This window comes from Amblyomma mixtum, chromosome 5 (genome assembly GCF_055824585.1).
Source record: "Amblyomma mixtum isolate Tamu chromosome 5, ASM5582458v1, whole genome shotgun sequence".
NCBI lineage: Eukaryota > Metazoa > Arthropoda > Arachnida > Ixodida > Ixodidae > Amblyomma > Amblyomma mixtum.
In genome coordinates, this window is record NC_143016.1 from 71,861,338 (window position 1) to 71,879,649 (window position 18,312).

The 18,312-nt window shown below is 46.5% G+C and overlaps 2 protein-coding genes across 9 annotated transcripts in view; both read right to left on the reverse strand.

Moving 5' to 3' along the window:
- LOC149342632 (uncharacterized) overlaps positions 1 to 18,312 on the reverse strand; it is a 185,350-nt gene that overhangs the window by 18,587 nt on the left and 148,451 nt on the right. The gene's annotated exons all lie outside the window — the stretch shown is intronic.
- LOC149342633 (uncharacterized) lies at positions 1,355 to 17,652 on the reverse strand. 5 transcript variants are annotated; one of them, XM_089545032.1, is made up of 7 exons: positions 17,181 to 17,650; positions 15,181 to 15,406; positions 14,016 to 14,196; positions 11,579 to 11,624; positions 5,833 to 6,070; positions 4,436 to 4,611; positions 1,355 to 1,757 (listed from the first exon to the last, which is right to left on the reverse strand). In XM_089545032.1, exons 2-6 carry the CDS (start codon positions 15,346 to 15,348, stop codon positions 4,492 to 4,494), a joined length of 753 nt encoding a protein of 250 aa, XP_089401158.1. In that variant the 5' UTR covers positions 15,349 to 15,406; positions 17,181 to 17,650; the 3' UTR covers positions 1,355 to 1,757; positions 4,436 to 4,491. The 5 variants fall into 5 exon arrangements, with proteins under 5 accessions (XP_089401158.1, XP_089401162.1, XP_089401160.1 ...); XM_089545036.1 differs by having other exon boundaries at positions 4,436 to 4,567; positions 17,181 to 17,648; XM_089545034.1 differs by having other exon boundaries at positions 4,436 to 4,545; positions 17,181 to 17,647.

The following is an 18,312-nucleotide window of genomic DNA, read 5'->3' on the forward strand; positions in this document are numbered from 1 at the left end:
GCGCACTCACTCACCGGGCACCAGGCGTCCCTTGGGAGGAGCTTAACCCAGATCACAGCCCTCTCCTTTCTTTTAAAGAAATTACTGAGCACTATCGTGCCGAACACCGGCGATACCCAGTTCCTGTGAAAGGACTGGGTAAAGCTGGCGAACGAATTCTCCTCAGGCTCTTTACAAACACCCTGCTGTGCCCGGCGGTTCTCAAGCACTTTAATCCTTCTTTTGACGGCCGCTGCTCATTCTGTGGGGAGGTGGCCGACACCTTCCACATGGTTTGGGCATGCAGAAAAAATCCTTCTCTCCCCCCATTCACCCCTTCCCCTACCCGAGAGGACTGGGAGGCGGCCCTACTCAGCTGCCAGGAACTATCGGCCCAGCAGGCCCTGGTTCGGCGGACTTGTGTAGCGGTCTCGACCAACGGGATCCCGGAATGAGGGACTCCGACTAGTATTGTAAGGGGTGAGACCTTTGTTTTTTCCGTGGGTACACGACGAAGGCTTCTAGCGGTTGTATTAAAATGACCAAGTATTCAACCAAGGAAAGCCATGTATTACCAAGCCTAGCCATCAATATGCTTCGCATCTGACTAGGCTTAACCTTAGCTAAGGCTAAGCCATTTTTTGTTTATTCCCTTGGGTGGTGAAATTAATGCGCTCCCCTTTGCTTCTCTTGAGGAACGCAATTGACTTAGCGACTGCCTTCAGTGCACAAAGCAAAAATAAATAGCTTGCTCATATTAGCAGACAGTACGGAGCCGGGTGCATAGGCGACCAAGGAGAACAGCGCCTGAGTCTTAATGAGCTGCAGTCATTTTTTAACATAGGTTGCAGTGGGGAGCACTGCATTGCGCTGCGTTTGCGAGATGAAAAAAACAAAGTGACGATAGATGGCGACAAATGTTTTTTCAGAACACGCTATTTAAATGATTATTGTGATCAGATCAATAAACATGTGCGTGTCCTCATCAGACGCTCATGGAAGCCAGCTTTATGCTGTAATATACAGCCACAGGCGGCAAAGATCGTTAACTAGAACAAGCATCTGGAAACTAGAAGATTGAAAGAACCGAAAATCCATGCGACAGTGGCTCTTCTTTTATTAGTGCATCTATGGTTGTCTGTGCGGCAGACAGAAAAGAAGTCAGGACCAAGTCATTTTTGGCTAACGACAAACCATTAGAACAGCATTATCACCTTATATTAGGCATTCCGCGCCATTTACAGGCGCAATTTTCTGGACCTCTCGAGTATATCATACAGGTCAAAAAAGCTAATTGAAGACGATAGAGGAGTGAGAAGCCACAAATGTGTAGATTTTATTCTTGCAACAAAAACAACCACGCCGCAACACCAAGGTCCGTAAATGACAATTTTATTTCTCGCCGTGCTACTCGTTGAAAAATATTTAAAAATTAATTGCGAAATATATAAACCAAATGAACGCCTGAAAAAAACAAACAAGCGTCTCTAGATTCATAATGCTTTCCTACAGTATAATAACACAATAAAGAAGCAAATTAGCTATTATAAGAGGGAAATATATGTTCCAAAACGCTGTAACCTCAAAGGGGATGTCTATAAGCTTTCACTGCAATACTACAAGAACTAAATATCGCAAAAAAAATTCGAAGAAGCTGCATATACATGATGGGGGTCCTTGAACTGTCGTTGGTGGGAGGCACATCAAGCGCCGCCCTTTATTCTTCATTTATGCCGGAAGCTGCGAGTAGACGAGGTCATGATCGAGACGGTGTCAACCTGTGAGAACACAAACATGGATGCACAGAGTTAATGGTTTCTTATACAGAGGCAGAATAAATTTATTATTATTATCTTTACTATTATGATTATTAAAAGCAACAATGAGTATCGTTGGTAGCCTAATATAGGTAATATTGTCCAAAAATAGAACCCCAGCGCTTACCACGAGATAAATGCATTATAGTAATCATGACCAATTTCTCAGGATACAGCGTTTCTTGAGGTTATCTTGTGCAGCCGCAATAAAAGCGTTCACGCGTCGTATAGTAAAGTGAGTTGCGCTTATGCGATATTGCGAGTGGGTTACGAGGGACGCCGTGGAGAAGTGCTCGTAAACAAGGTTCAGGGTTAGGATTAACTGAAGGGCCCAAAAATCGCCGAACACACAGTGATTTTCGGATTAAGTTTCATTTAAAATTTGTTTCGGCCGCTTTCTTCAATATAGTGCAAAGCATATCTTTAACCAGCCCAGCTAACAGGCAAAGAAATTTAGATAATCATCGATGCTGAATGCACGTAATGACTTCAGTGTGCGTGTATATCGAGCGCAAGTTGTTTGTGTGTTCGGCTCCATTTTGTTACGATTCACATATTTCTGCTGCATAATTTCTAATCTTCTTTACGCGTAAACCAACATAAGTGCCACATAAAAAAAAGTTCAGTTTGGAACAGCAAATGACAAAAGAGCATTCATCAGAGCAACACGGAGATCGGTGAGGTGGGAGGGAATTACAGCGAATAACAGCACGAGGAAAATGGCATGGGGAAAAAAAAGCAGTGTATGAGCAGAGCGCCGCTAAAATAGCCTTACGAAGGAACTGTCCAGCTTTGCGGGATCAATGTGCGAACGTGCATTAAATCGGCTAAGCGAAAACTAACTGGCAGCTGCTTAAACTCGCGCCGATGTGTCTTGTTCGCTACATACACGACGCTGGTTTCACTGGATACGACCTGTTTCATATAAGACACTGCAATCCATATGCGTAAAATGTAGTGCTTGCTCACAAGGCGTTCGCTATTATAGAAGAGAGAAAATTGCCGATTAATAAGTTACAAAGAAACTTTGAGGTAAGCGGCAAGTCATGTAGAAGAAACAAGGGACTTGTGTTGGTGTCTGTGTCACAGTCTAACATGGAAAGCAAATGCACGTCAGTAAAACACTTCGACGTATCAGCACAGGCTTTCATGAAGCGGCCATTTAGCTATGTAGAATATTGTTCACCTCCTTCGCGTGCGTCCACTTATTAACTCAGGGTGCCTATCCGATGGTAATTGCCGAAAGACTCACGAACCAGAGCAAAAAAAAAAATAAGGCCTTTTTTTTATTCGAAATGTTTCCAATAGGCATAATTAAAAAGGGAGAGAAAGTTATAAACTCAGCCACACCGTCTCCTGGGCCTTTGCCAAAAGAGCTACCCATCCTCTTTTTCGCGACACCGGTCAGTGGCTCAGTGAGGGAGAGCTGGGCATATGAAGGTATGGGGACAGCACATATGCACTGCATACTGACACCCCACAGCTAGATAGGGCTACAGCCAGTTAGAGCTGGCGCCTCCTGTGTAAATAAAATATGCATCACAATTCCATTCAGCAACAAACCACATTCACCGAGATATTTTTTGGACTTCGTTAATTTGGACTAGTAATTTTGGACATTACTGAAAAACCGCCAAAAAATTTTATGGACCATTCAATTATCCGAGCCATTATTCATGTCCAACAAAACCTGAAAAATCCATCCGCAGCTGTACTCGGTTGCTGGAATGCTGTTTGTGCTTCTGTTTTTTGGTGGCTATAACTCATAAAAAAGCCCCATTGTGGCACCAGTTTACTGCCTTCGACACCCAAGAGCAGGGAATGAGCACAAACACGAGCAATCAAACTTTTAAAGCTGAAACAAGGTGGCTTAGGGTGAAACACGATTGTCTCACCAGCAGGAAGCTCAGGAATTTGTTGGCAGCGTTCTCGTAACAGCACTATATGCACCAGCGAATCAGAAATGCACAAATTAGCAGCTTATCTTCGTTGCACTGATGGCCAGTGATGCCATAATTAGGGCACAGCTCATTGTGGCAAAGCCAACTTCAATATGAGGTGGGTCCATTGTAGGTATGATAATTGCCAGCTTTATCATTGAAATAGTAGTGCTTCTCAATCCTGTGACTCCAGAAATGCCTTAACTTGAGCATAAATTTGAAATGCACCTTTCGGAAGCGATAGATGTGTTGAGGCAAGTTCGCAACATGAACCACAATGCATTTCTTTTCTGGTGGAATGAACGAACAAGTTGCAACGCGGCAGTTGGAGAAGAAAGCACGGAAGCATCAGACTACCCAATACTTTCACTGGAAAAGAAGGTTTGCTTTGGTTTATGGGGTTTAACGTCCCAAACCGACTAAGGCTGTGAGAGACGCCGTAGTGGAGGGCTCCGGAAATTTCGACCACCTGGGGTTCTTTAACGTGCACTGACATCGCACAGTACACGGGCCTCTAGAATTTCTCCTCCAAATAAATTCAACTGCCGCGGCCGGGACCGAACTCCCGTCTTTCGGGCCAGCAGCCGAGCACTATAACCACTGAGCCACCGCGTTGGCAAATAAAAGGAAATAAAGGAGGGGACGGATGCCCCTTGTGCGAATGCACCGGAGACATCTCCAGCCAGTAGCATATCTCACCTTTCTGGCGTCTGCCTCGGCTCTCGCCTCTTTCGGCTCCCTGGACTTGGCTCCTCCTATCGGCATGGCCCTTTCCCGGTCTCATTCTCAGTGCGTCTCCTTGAGGGGAACTGCGCCGTGTCCGCACTCGGGCTTCTTTTATCCATGAAAGATTCACAACGCATTTGGAAGGATTCCTTGCACGGAGAGATAAATTATGTAGCCAGATTTTAAGTTACGAATTAAAATGCGGATGTTACAGACTTCGTCATTTCGAGGATGAACTGTAATAGCATGCAAGTAGAGGACCTGGGAATTTTAAAAAGTAAGCAACAGGTTGGTTGCAGACGCTGCTATGGGCCCAGGCTACAGCTCTCACTGTGACGAAGCGGAAACTTAGAATTCACCACAGTTTAGAAAAACAGACAATGGCAAGGCGAGGACACTTCGTGCTGAGGTGCTGACCTCTACGAAGTTGTGTCGTCTTCCTGTCAGTCCACATCTGTTTTTGTGCACCGTGGCGATTCCAATGATGCGGATATAACTAGCCATGCAATTAGTCCATGCACATTCGTTCGTGATGCCACCCTTTTCAAATCTGTTACCTCTTCTGTGTAAGAAAAGATCCCGCCGCAGAATGAATCAACTGCTGGTGACATAAGGTGTGCGTAAGAACAAACAGAAAACAAAGAAAGAAGGGCATCCAATTCAAGATCCGATAACTGCACAGCTTTTGAAGTCCGTAAAATAGGTATAATTTACAGTTATGTTAATGCCCAAAGAACAAAACTAAACAGCTTAAAATAATTCCCAAGATGACCCCCACAATCTAGTCCCCAGAGGTCAAGTCAGGCAAGCCAAAGACCTTCTTGGAATACTGGAATACAAAGACCTCTCCGTATATCTCCAATTAACCCTGTCTTGTGCCAGCTGCGGTAGCCTTATCCCCCCCAAACTTCCTAAAGGCGCGTTCAGACTTGCCGAAAAATCCGGCAAGCGAAGCGCATTCGCTCGCCGCAAAAACAAGGCCCTGTTTTCACTTGTTCACGCGCGGGCGAGACGGATTTGCCGCGCCGCTCCTGTTTCTCGCTTTTCCACACCGCGTCACTGCTAGCGGCATACAGACATATAGTGAGAAAAGACTATAAATTTACGCTGTCTACATACCATAAGCGTATGCATGCTTTGTACGTTAAAGTCAGGCGCATTCTCTCTTTAAGTTCAGCCATGGTGTGGTTTAAGCGATGATAAGCAAATAAAACATCTGAGCAACGGCGTACCTCGTGCTCATGTGCCCGGTTGTTTCGCCCTAACTCCTGAAAACAGGCCGTTTCTAATTTGCGCCATCGCTACGCTTGTGTTTTTAGTGGCAGTGCGTCCATCTGACAGCCGTCATCGCAGTATCATTGCTCCCGTACCTGAGGCAGCGAAGAGCTGGTGCGGGATGAAGAGTGCACCGAACACTCCACGCTAAGGAATGCACCGGCCGAGGTAGTGGCTGTCCGAGCACGTGTTGTGCCGTGCAGAGTTTTGGCCGGTTCGTCCCACACGTGAGCCATCGCCTGGTGGACACGGCGTCTGCGGGCACCGAGTGAGGACCGTGGCTGCTCTTCTCCGGGGTCCAGGGAGTACAGACGGTGGCACCAGTACCTGCGGCTAGTAGCGAAGAGAGAGAGAAAGGAAATTTTTAATGAGGAAAAGGTGGAACGTCGACCGGTGGCAACATGGCCCTGGCCTACTACTCCACACAGGGGAAATGTAAGGGGAGGAAAAGGAAAGTGCGGATGAAGGTTGATGATGGCATAGTACAATGAGTTTCACGGGTGATGTCGACACACACACGCACACGCGCACACGCACGCACGCACGCACGCACGCACGCACACGCACACGCACACACACACACACACACACACACACACACACACACACACACACACACACACACGCGCACACACACACACACACACACACACACGCGCGCGCGCGCACACACACACACTGGCTGGCACTCCCATCGCGGTGAGTAGACGCACATAAAACTGGGGTCTGCAACACAAACACCGACACATGTCATTAACCATGAAGGTAGTGCACAGGCAGTCACAGACGGCTGTCCAGGCCTGTTTCACACAAAAAGTTGAGCACGGCCTTTGTCACACGGCACCAAGCAGAACGTCTCGCCCTGGCGCCCAGAAGAGTTTCCTCAGAGAGAGGGCGAGGGTCCAGCTGTTTCACGGTCGCCTCCAATGTTCTTTCAGCAGTATAGTTCGGGCACTCGCAAAGAAGGTGTCCAATTGTCTTTGGAGTGTGGCACGGTACGCAATTTCGTTTATTTTCGATGCCGAGCTTGTGGAGATAGTGTTTGGTGTAGGCGACGCCAAGCCGTAACCGGTGGAGTAAAGTCCCATGACGTCGCACCACCTTGCCGAAGGATAGCGTATGTGCATGTATAGAGGAAGCCCCGCTGAGAGACTGGCAATGACAACGCTCGCCTGACGGCCAGCTAACCACACACCTGTTGTCGGTACCTTGGTGGGGTCTGGTCCATTTATCGCGGACTCTAAAACTGGGAGCAAAAAACTCGAGGAGAACTTATCAAACCGATGTACTAGAAGCTAACTCTTCACTACTTTTTTAGGTCAACGGAGCCATACGTTTCTCATGCGTGTAAATATGCAGGTTGCTCAGTTTATACAAGTAAACAAAAACAGCCAATACTTTTACGCGTAGACTCTTCGTTTCTGTTTCCTCCTCGTCCTCGTATTTTTCTCCCTGCTTGAAGCTTCTCGTGAAGTCACCGTCTCTGGAAAAGCTCTATGATTTATGGGGGTTTTAACTTCCCAAAGCGACTCAGGCTGTGAGGGACGCCGTAGTGAAGGGTTTCGGAATTTCGGCCGCCTGGTGTTCTTTAACCTGCACTGACATCGCACAGTACATCGGCTTCTCGGCCTCTTGGCTAAGATCAAAGAGTAGTGTCTATAGAGAAGAAGACCACCTGACTTCATCATTACTGAGATTTTTGCTCCAAATATCAATCACCAGAGAAAAAGAAGAAGGAGTTTTTCCAAGCTTTAAGCATTTCGAAACCTGGTCTTCAACATTGATTGCGTGTGTCGTTGCAAAACTTGGGCAGTTCGAGCACTCACCATCCTCAAAAGTAGGACAGACATCCATAGCTTAAATGTGCACTGAAGAGGATTCTGATCTCGTATTTTTACAGCGGGAACTCGATCTGCACGCTCCGAGCATAATAAGAAACTTTGAGTATTGTCTAATGCGGCGAATTTCCACATTAAATCGAAATAAACGTCCCGACTTCCACCTTTTTTTGTATTAACTCAGCATCGCAAAAGAGGAGGAGTCAGCCGGCATGTGGAATGCTTTTCAGCCAGCAGCGTGGTGCCTTGCCGCTCTGCCAACGGCAGAGTGATACGTACGTAGCGATCATCGAAAGGAAAGTGTACACGCGTACTTTTATTTCCACAGGTTTAATTTGCGGCTACGTAGCCTGGGACACACTATTTATTGACGGAAACCTAGAAAGCTAAATGAAAGCGAAAGCGAAGCAACCACTCGACTCTCTGAAAGGAACTCCAGTGCTGGCTTTTCGAAAGAGATTTCAAAAAAAAAAAAAGGCGGCAACCGGATCTTTTATTCGATTTCATAGGGAAACCGACCGTACACGACACTATTCCGAACTTTCTAAGATTGCTCGGAGTTTGTAGATGGAGTTCTCTCGGTAAAAAGACGATTTCAAGTTTCTCTTTAGTGCACCTTTAACTAGGTTTATGTAACTGGGTTTTATTTACTGGGTTAATGAACTTCGCGAACTTCGAGCATGGGAATCGAGCTTCAGCTCGATTCCCGTGCTCGATGGCATAGACAACACATTTTATCTCAAACCCACCAGTATAACACCTCGCCGCCAATAATGCTCTCCAAAAAGAGGAGGACAAGAATTCAATTTTTTTTTATTTCATTACATTAAGTCCCTATAAGGGGTTTAACATAAGGGATGGGTAGATTTTAGAAAAAAGACAATAAGAGGAGTTTTTGTTTACATTTTTAATGAAATGTAATGAGCAAGAGATGATAGCAACGTTTTTTGCTATCCATTAAAACTCGCAGCATTCAGAGTGAAGCCGAACCCCAACATGTTGCTACGACGTTAAATACGGTAGATCCGACATACAAGCTCTTTGCGATGGCCGGTAAATCCCACGGCCCATCAGCTGCCTCGCGGAACACTTTTATAGGCTGTTTGCACCATCAGTATGATATGTAGTACTAATGACATTGGTCCGGTGGCAGATGCAGTATTGCGTAGTTGTATGTAATCGTTTCAGCGTTCAAAAAAGGGCAGCGGTTAGAATTCGATATCAACTTGAGGATAGTGCGTGCCATAATAGTGGGTTGCGTTTATTAAGGCGGAAGCCATTAATGCCTCATCGTTGTGAGCAGAAATTGTGGACAGAAATGTCACGCTTTTCAATTGGTCGAAACAGTCGTTCACAGCGCGCGAATTTAAAACGGGACCAATTGTACTTTGGCTAGTAACAATGCAACCAATTACAGGGATGGTATAGTGATGTTCCAAATAAATGAGAATGAAATGAGTTAATTGCTTATTACTCAATAAGCCTAATTAACCTTTCTAGTCAGGTCAGATAAATAAAACCTAGTAGGAAACTGGTCGAGCTCGGGAACCGAACGCCGGTCCTCGGAGTGCGAGACGAGCACGCTAACACTCCGCCATGCCAGAGCGATGGTTTGGAATAAACAAAAGGCGCGACTGGTGAATACGGTACGTGTCTTCGTTCACTCCCATCTTCCTCCCTTCCGGTTACGGCGAGGTTCAGGTGTCCACCGAGGTATGCGGGACTGATACATTCCCTTTCCTCAAAAACCAATTTACCGACGAGCAAGGCGTAAAACCGAACGGGTGATGGCGTTCTGTGGACTACCTGGCAGCGTTGCAAGACACTGTCGCGTTCGACTCTTAGAGGCGGAGCTTAACGTCTTAACCACACATCACTGACACAAGCAGCAACACTTCGCTTAAGGCTTTCGCCTCACCGCACTTTAGGTCAACAAAGTGCCCCCTGAATTTTTACGCGAGGGAAAAGAAACCTTTCTTTAACAGCCAAAGTAGAGGGAGGGCGGTGGGGGGGGTGGCACTCATTATGCGAGTGCGTTCATTACACGGACAAATACTGTACTGTATAGTATTGTGGTCCATAATACAATACGTTAACCCCAGTTAAAGCAGCTTAAGAATGATGTAACAAATCTTGCCCTAGCAGAGCTTAAATCACCAAAAGGTCTTACAATGCGTAGCCTGTAGAAGAAATTCTCAAAATGTGTCTTGGTCTAATCGCTGATTATCTGTCATTATTGTCAACCTGACTACGCCCACTACAATACAAAGGCCTCTCAAATATATCTTCAGTTAACACTCCCTTGTGCCAGCTGCGGTTTATTTTAGCGTTTTGCATATGAATTTTTACACCCAAAGTTTTGTACTGAGTATTTTTCTCATCGTTCATGCTTTTAAAATTGTCCATTGAATTTCTTTGCAAGTCAATTCATCTATGAATAAAGGATTACTAAGGTATCGTCTATGAACTCTTATTCTGAGTTCATTGAGTTTTGGAGGCATTCTATGAATACCTTCGGTAAAAACATGGCATTAAACAGATCTCGTCTCCAAGCCTGACATCTTTCTTTATTGGCAGTTATTAAGGCGAAAGCCTTTAATGCCTCATCGTTGTAAGTAGCAGTTGTCGACAGAAAATGTCACGCTTTTCAATTGGTCGAAACGGCCGTGACGTCACAGTGCGCGAATTTCAAACGGGGCCAATTGTACTTTGCCTAGTAACCATGCAACCAATTGAAGGGATGGTATAGTGATGCTCCAAGTAAGTGGGACTGAGCTTAGTTAATTGCTTAATTACCCAATTAGCCTAGTTAACTTTTTCATGTATAGGGATCTGTGGTGGCTGTGCAGCCAATGTAGACACCTTCCACTATATTAAGGCGGAAGCCTTTAATGCCTCATCGTTGTAAGCAGGAGTTGTCGACAGAAATGTCACACTTTTCAGTTGGTCGAAATGGCCGTGACGTCACAGTGCGCGAATTTTAAACGGGGCCAATTGCACTTTGGCTACTAACCATGCAACCAATTAAAGGGACCGTATTGTGATGCTCCAAGTTAGTGGGACTTACTTAACCAATTAGCCTTTCTAGTGAGACCAGATAAACAAATAAAACAGAGTAGGAAATTTTCCGAGCTTGGGAATCGAACTCCGGTCTCCGGAGTGCGAGACGAGCACGCTACCACTCCGCCATGCCACTCGATGGTTTGGAATGAACAAAGGCGCATCTAGTGAATGCGGTGTTTTCGTTCACTCCCATCTTCCTCCCTTCCCGTTACGGCGAGGTTTAGGTGTACACCGAGATATGAGAGACAGATACATTTCCTTTCCTCAAAAACTAATTTACCGACGAGCAAGCCATAGAACCGAACGGGCGATGGCGTTCTATGGACTCCCTGGCAGCGTTGCAAGATGCTGTCGTGTTCCGCTCTTAGAGGCGAAGCTTAATATCTTAACCGCACATCAGTGACACAAGTAGCAACACCGCGCTTAAGGCTTTCGCCTCACTGCACTTTAGGTCAACAAAGTGCCCCCCTGTTTGTGCATACCTTTTCTACACTCTGGCTCTTCAAATGTGCACGGCTCCTCATAATCGGTTCCTCAAATGCTCTCTTATAATCAATGGAGGCAATTTATAGGGGCAATTACAATGAAGCAGGCTTTAGGGAATGTTTTTTCAACAAGCTTTCCAAGCGAGGAGATCACGAATCAAGAAGCGCTTATGTTAGGTCAGACTATCCGTGCGCGACTGATGTGGAACTAGCCTCATTTATTTTTTCATCGAATATCCTCGTGTCAATTTTTTTTTAATTTCGGCTGTTTTTTCTACCGCTAAAACTGCTAGCGGCACCCACTTCAGTTTGTTCTAATTGAAAACCACGAAACGCACATTTGAAATATTTTCGCCGCAGGGCCACGAACAGTATGGTACTGAGGGCTCCAAATTGTGCCATTGAAGAGGAGAACATTTAGAATACAAATGACATGGGGCGGCACCGCCACTCACCAGCTTTGATCCTTTACGATGATCTCTGCAACTTTCGCGGTTTTATCTACAGGCAACAATAGACAAAAGAAGAAAGTTCGTTAGACAGTAGAACAGTGAATACCGTAATGTCGAATAAGTTAGCATGCTAAGCAGAGCACATACAGCTGGACAAATTTCGGATGGTGTGTCTATTTACTGTAATTTCTGTAACAATGGCGCTGTATTTCTCCCTTAAATTACATGGCATATTATAAGTATTTTAACTTCCTGTAAGAACAGCACACAAAGAAGTAATATCTTTTGGACCACGAAATTGTAAACGAGTTGCGCCAGGGCAGCCACAAAAACAATGTGCTTAAAGCAGAATTGAAGGAGCTTTGAGGACTTGTTATAACGTTAACAATAGCATACGAAAAATGGATTTAGTGTAGAAGAAGTCAATTAGCAGAAAACACTTAATTCTTCCCTAAAAAAGAAGGCAACGGAGTTGTGAATGTCTTGAACACTTGTTGAAATCGATTATCTTTGTAGGTGCAGATTATACGAAAATTAGCTGCTGTTCTACTACTGCTGAACTACAAGCGGCTTGGCGTCTGCAACGCTCGAGTGCGTTCCGGTCACTGGATAGGCAGCGCACCCAACCTGACAGGTGGTAGTCAATGGTTGATCGCTGCAGTTTGCACAACAAATGAATGCTGCGGCCTATTGCAAAAGTGCTGCGTGTCTGCCACAACTTAATCAGCGCTAGCGCATGCAGCCTAAGTCACTAATCACCCCACGTACCTATTAGCGCGATTCAGGCGTCCATTGACCAAAGGAAACAGTTATGCGCACTTGATTTCCTAAAAATCATCGGAGTGTAAAACGGTGTCAACTCGAACGCCGATGAATACAATGAACGCAGACGGCCTATGGCTTCAGTGCCGCTTTTGTGGCACAAAGTTGTCAATGCCAACGTATGCAGAGCACAACTGTCACTACCGTTGCGCAGGCTAAAAGACGACTGACGTGTCCGCTGTACGAAGAGGCCAGTTATGCGCCTTTTCTTTGCTTTCCAAGCTCCCGCTCCACTGGTTCGTAGCTTAAAGTGCCACTAAGGTGTCCACTGTCCTAGGGGGTTAGTTTGCCTCTTTGCTTTCGAAGTTCAAGGCCTTTTGAAGGCGAAAACTAGGCACATGGCAATCGAAGCACGAGGTCCCGTGGTGAAGCTTTTGATTCACAACTTCTGAATACATCGAGTATCTTGAGAGCTCCGGGAATCTGCAAGAGTTTCATGGCTCCCTGATAATGCCGCTAACGCATCTAAGGGGCAGAAAGTATACAAAGATAGGTCTTAATGTATATCTAACCAGTCTCCACTCTCCGCCCCCTACATTTAATACAATAAATATTTTCATAATCTTCCCGTAACCTGTGAAAAGTGACAAGCGCACGAACGACACTCTTATTCATGGGTTAATTAGCTTTGGGACGCGCGTTCTGCGCCAGCCGCCGTGGTCTGAGCACTATATTCCCATTCGTCGATGGCCACACTCCAACCGCATTACCTAGCGGGGTAATTCAAACAGCCCACAACGATCTCAAAGTACAACACTGATGACGTTACTACACAATTCCTCATAGGCCTTTAAGGTCAGGACGTCCTGAAACCACCATTATGTTGTGGACAATTTTCAATAAACAACAGCAACAGCGCTTTGAATAAAAATGGCAAGCCGGGACTCAAAACCCTTGCCCTTTGGGTTAAGAACCAGTCGAGCTGCTCTTTGACCACCGAGAAGTTCGGTTTGCGGGCCATAAATGGAGGCCTTCAGTGAGCGCCTCGCACCGTAGAGTACTCTGAAGAACGGGTAACATCTACTTAATTGAGGGGAAAAATTAAAGTCACCAATGCTTGTCGCCAATCGACAACGGCTATGCGTACGACCAACCGAAATACCCTCGCCGCGTCATAGTGGCACCCTAGTGCCACTAGGACGTAGTGGCACCCTAGTGCCAGTGTCAGTAAACCTTGCTAAAACCTGCCCACGCTACTTTTGAGAGGGAACAAAAAGAGAGAAAAGGGTTGAAAAAAAGCGCAGGCTGATGTGCTGGAAAGGTAGATTATGATGGCTGCTTTTGAGGTCATATGCCTGCAGTCCGTCATGCCCATGCTCTCAACGACTAACGGTAGGCAGGATCTGATGTACACGCGCCTCCTTGCGGTGGTTTCTCCATTTCGCTTTGTGATAAGATGATGATGGATGGTACACCACCATAACTGCCAGATAACTGCATTTCTGTTATCTGACTGGTTAGCTATAGGAAGCGCGGACTCGTAAGGTCAGGATTATTTTTGCTGGCGCTAAATACCGGCCCTGTTCACGTGAGCGGGGCTACTTCTGAAGACATCACGTGTTCTCGCCATTGTTTGCAAAATCAGGTTGTGCTGTTTGTTCCTCACTGAATGGCTCACCAATATTTGCTGCACTGCTTGGATCCATGGCGACTGGCCACGGATGGGTCGGTGGCCTACGTGCTGCATTAGGCGCCAGCGGCGCGAACCAAGTCTCGGGAGGGATCCTGTCGTTGGTACCCCGAAGCCTCTGCTGGGATGTTACACCTCGGCAGTGCTTGTCTGTCGGTGCTTGCTCGTGCTGAAGATTAGAAAACACATCCTTGAACATCGGCATACTTTAGGCATTTTAAATACAGGCTGCCCTGAAAGCGGCGCTTTCGAATGAGAACCTTCTGGAAGGTAGGAAAATAACAGCGACTGCCCTAAGCAATGTCAACCGCCAATAAACTTGTCCTACTAATTTCCCGTTATCTTTTTGCTGCCATATTTCTAAGGACATAAATATTTTGTTTGTGGAGCCTGCGTAATAAAAAAAAAAAACCCGAAACATGCACACGTGTATAATGAAAGTGACAATGAAGTGCGCCATTTGGACAAGAGCTTTCCAGATTAAATAAAAACTTGTGGTTAGATGTGGATGCTTGCCCGCTCCTTCATATTTGTTGTATTGCGGTGGACTGTTAAGTTTAATTTCGCTGGACTGCAATGAGGCAGCATTGAATGTCTGCTTTGATCGACACATCTTCCGCACAGGTCACGTTAATTAACTGAACGCTAGTGCGACGCGACACAATTATAGTTGTCCAAAGGGACCGTAACGAAAAAATTAACCGATACCAAGACGATACATGCCCAGCCTCGGTTATGGCAACATAATGAATCCGTCGAGGCGTTTGTCGTAACTTACGCATGATGTGTCATGCTTAGTCATTCACGTCGCACCCGTCATGTGTGATCACGTGAGCTGACACTTGACACCAGAAGCCACCAAATCAGCCGATGAGCTCCTGATGCTGTCGAATAACATAGGCTGTACACGCCTGCACTGGCGTATTTTCTCGATATCACCACATTTCCTCTCAGAACCAAATAACCATTAATCCCTGGTAATGACAGTGAATTGCCTTTCTGTGTCAAAACGAGTCTCAAGCCATCATTGATCCAGTACATCTTAAACACCCTTGGCGTGGAGGAAGCCTTGAAAGAGCCGCAGAGTAACTTCGCAGAAATTTGTGCTCTATTTGCCTGCCATAACCGAAAGCTGGTGCGTGTTGTCGCATACCTGCGTAGTCCCTTCAGCGGCGCTGGACTGTGAGCAGGGAAAGAGCAGCGAGGCGTGAAGGAGACTGCGTGGAGCCAGCTTGGTGGCCAACAAGGCTAGCGCGTTCTTCAACTCGCCAGTGTCCCCGTAGTCTGGTCGCCGTCGCATGGCTCGCATCAGCTGTCGCATGGCTCGTGTGTACAGTGGCGGCGCCCAAATGATCGCCTAAGATTGTGCTTTAGACCAGCTGCAAAAATAAAAATATTAATTAGCAGAGGAGCTTCGCGCTAAAATGAAAGTCTAGTAAGTGGAGAGAAAGCACTTAAATTGAAAATAGGTTTTTGAGGACAGGAAATCGCGGAATAATTCTACTCCGCCGTAAAGGGAGAGAGGAAGGTGGGAGTCAAAGGAGATAGAGAGAAAGAGGTGCTGCATTGGAGGGCTCCGGAATTATTTCGACCACATGGGGACTTTTAACGTGCGCTGACATCGCACAGCACACGGGCGCCGTTTGCGCTTCGCATCCGTCGAAACACGGCCGCCGCGGTCGGGTAGGAACCCGCGTCGGTCCACGCTCGTGGTGTCCGTCCTTGCGCTGGAATAGTGCCAACTGTGGCCTCACCTCCGCTCTGCGGCGCAACCTCCTCCGTTATTTCCATTCCTCAAATTCATTTTCTTCACTGCGGCCCCTGTGTCTTTCTTCTTTCACTCCAACTGCCTCCCTCCCTGCACGGTTCGGTGCGTGTGTCCACCGGGATGGTTGCTAGGCAACGGCTTTTGTTGCCGCAATACAAAAATTCAGGGGGCACTTTGGCTCTCCAAGGTGCTGCAGGGCGAAAGCGCTTCCTGGCCACTGTTTGTTTTTATTTACTTTCTTGTTCTTTCATATTTTTTATTTTTGTTCCTTTTCTTAAATTTATTGTTTTTTATTTTTATGTTCACATCTTTTTATTTTGTTTTATTTTTGTTTATTTCTTCATTTTTATTTTCCTTTTCTTGACTTAACTCCTTTTATTTTATTTATGAAGCCCATGCATTCACTAGATGCGCCGTTATTCATGCTGGAACCTTGAGTCTTTTATGCAGTGACGCCGAAAGGCGGACGAATCTGCTGACGCGTCTGTCGACACTCCTGCCGACGCGTCTGTCGACACGGCTGCCGACGCGTCTGTCGACACTCTTGCCGACGCGTCTGTCGACACTCTTGCCGACGCGTCTGTCGACACTCTTGCCGACGCGTCTGTCGACACTCCTGCCGACGCGTCTGTCGACACGGCTGCCCACGCGTCTGTCGACACTTCTGCCGACGCGTCTGTCGACACTTCTGCCGACGCGTCTGTCGATACGGCTGCCGACGCGTCTGTCGACACTCCTGCCGATGCGTCTGTCGACACGGCTGCCGAGGCGTCTGTCGACACACCTGCCGACGCGTCTGTCGACAAGGCTGCCGACGCGTCTGTCGACACTACTGCCGACGCGTCTGTCGCCACTCCTGGCGACCCGTCTGCTAACGACAGTATGAGGCATTAAAGGCTTTCGCCTTAATAAAAACCGCACATGCGGGAAGCCCGCCACGCGCCATGCGGTTCGGGGAAGCGGCAGTGGGCTGACAACAAGGGTTTCCCCAAGCACACTTTAGAATTTCCAAGGTGTTTTAAAGTGTGCTTGGAGAAAGCCTTGTGTTTTCGTTAAAGAACACCAGGTGGTCGAAATTTCCGGAGCTCTTCACTACGGCGTCTCTCATAGCCTCAGTCGCTTTGGGACGTTAAACCCCATAAAACCAACCAACCAAAGTGCTTTCAGTAATTTTTTCGTCTCAGTAGCCCAGAGTTCTAACCACTAACACTTTCCGATAGGGGTAGCTACTTGTGCTCTCTAAATACATACTAGAGGTGCGCAATGTCGACTTTGTCGCAATGTCGACTCACACCAGACAGAGTTGCCGGACGGCTCCACAGGAATCGAATTTAACGAACGCTACGAAGTGCGTAATAAGGGTGCGAATAAAAAGGCCTTCTTACTTGACGTAGATCGTCGTGGACAGCTGCTGGAGTTCGACAAAGGCCGGCTGCCGTGCACAAGAAGAACGCCCGAGGAACGTGGTGCCGGGGCGCGAGAACGTGTTGCTCGAGCTGCCGACGGATCAACTAGTGGGAAGGACAGCAGGTCAAAAGAAGATAAAGCCTGAGGACATCATCATCATCATCATCACCCCACGCACTCTTTCACAAATCTATACTGCACATAATTTGATGATGATGATGATGATGAAAACGTTTATTTAAAGCCACAGTTTAAAGGATGGCTGATCGGGTCCCTAGCCCGGGACGCCGTTGGTAAATGCCGCTGCCCGTTCCCTTGCGACGAGGGCTCGTTTCCACAAGGTCCGAGCTGGACAGGGCCGCCTCCCAGCCCTCCCGCGTTGGCTGATTTATGATGTCAATACTGTTATTTTCCTGTCAAGCCCATACCATATAGTAAAAGTTTGCCTTCTGGGAACGAAATTTGCACTGTGCCGAAAAGGACTCAGGCTCAATGGCGTGAAGCGTAGCTGAATTATTAAACGACATAGTTTGTAGCCTCCGAAGGTGGCATTCTTCTGATTTACATAAGTTGCAAAAAACATCGTGTTGCTATTGTGAGAGGTGTTTCTTTTATGCGTAGCATATTGCAATCACTCAGTTCAGCCGTTGGGCGCGGCCGGGCAGCCACCAAACCACGTGACGTGACGTCACGTGGTTTCGGGACGTCACGAAACCACTTAAAAAAAGGAAAAAAAGAAAAAAGAATAAAAAGAAGGAACGGCTGAGCATGGTGGCGGTTGCCACCGCCCCGTTTCAAAGGGGGCGCTCCAATCCATCCATCCATCCATCCATACGTCACGGAGGAAAAATTCATGGGGCACTTTCGCTCTCTAAAATGCTGCAAGGCGAATGCGTTTCCTGGCCACTATTTGTTTCTATTTGCTTTTTTATTTTTGATACTTTGTTTTTTATTTATTTTTTGCTCCTTTCCTTAATTTTCTTGTTTTTTATTTTTATTTTCACATCTTATCTTTATTTTGGTTTTATTTTGGTTTATTTTCTTATTTTTATTTTTTATTTTGCTTTTTTTTACTTTACTCCTTTTATTTTATTTATGAAGCCCATGCAT

Coding starts and splice junctions, on each gene's coding strand:
- LOC149342633 (XM_089545032.1), bottom strand. CDS start 15,348: ATGCGACAGCTGATGCGAGCCATGCGACGGCGACCAGACTACGGGGAC. Junction 11,625..14,015: donor AAGCAGTGCAGCAAATATTG/GTGAGCCATTCA, acceptor TGTTGCCTGTAG/ATAAAACCGCGAAAGTTGCA. Junction 6,071..11,578: donor ATCGTAAAGGATCAAAGCTG/GTGAGTGGCGGT, acceptor CTTCGCTACTAG/CCGCAGGTACTGGTGCCACC.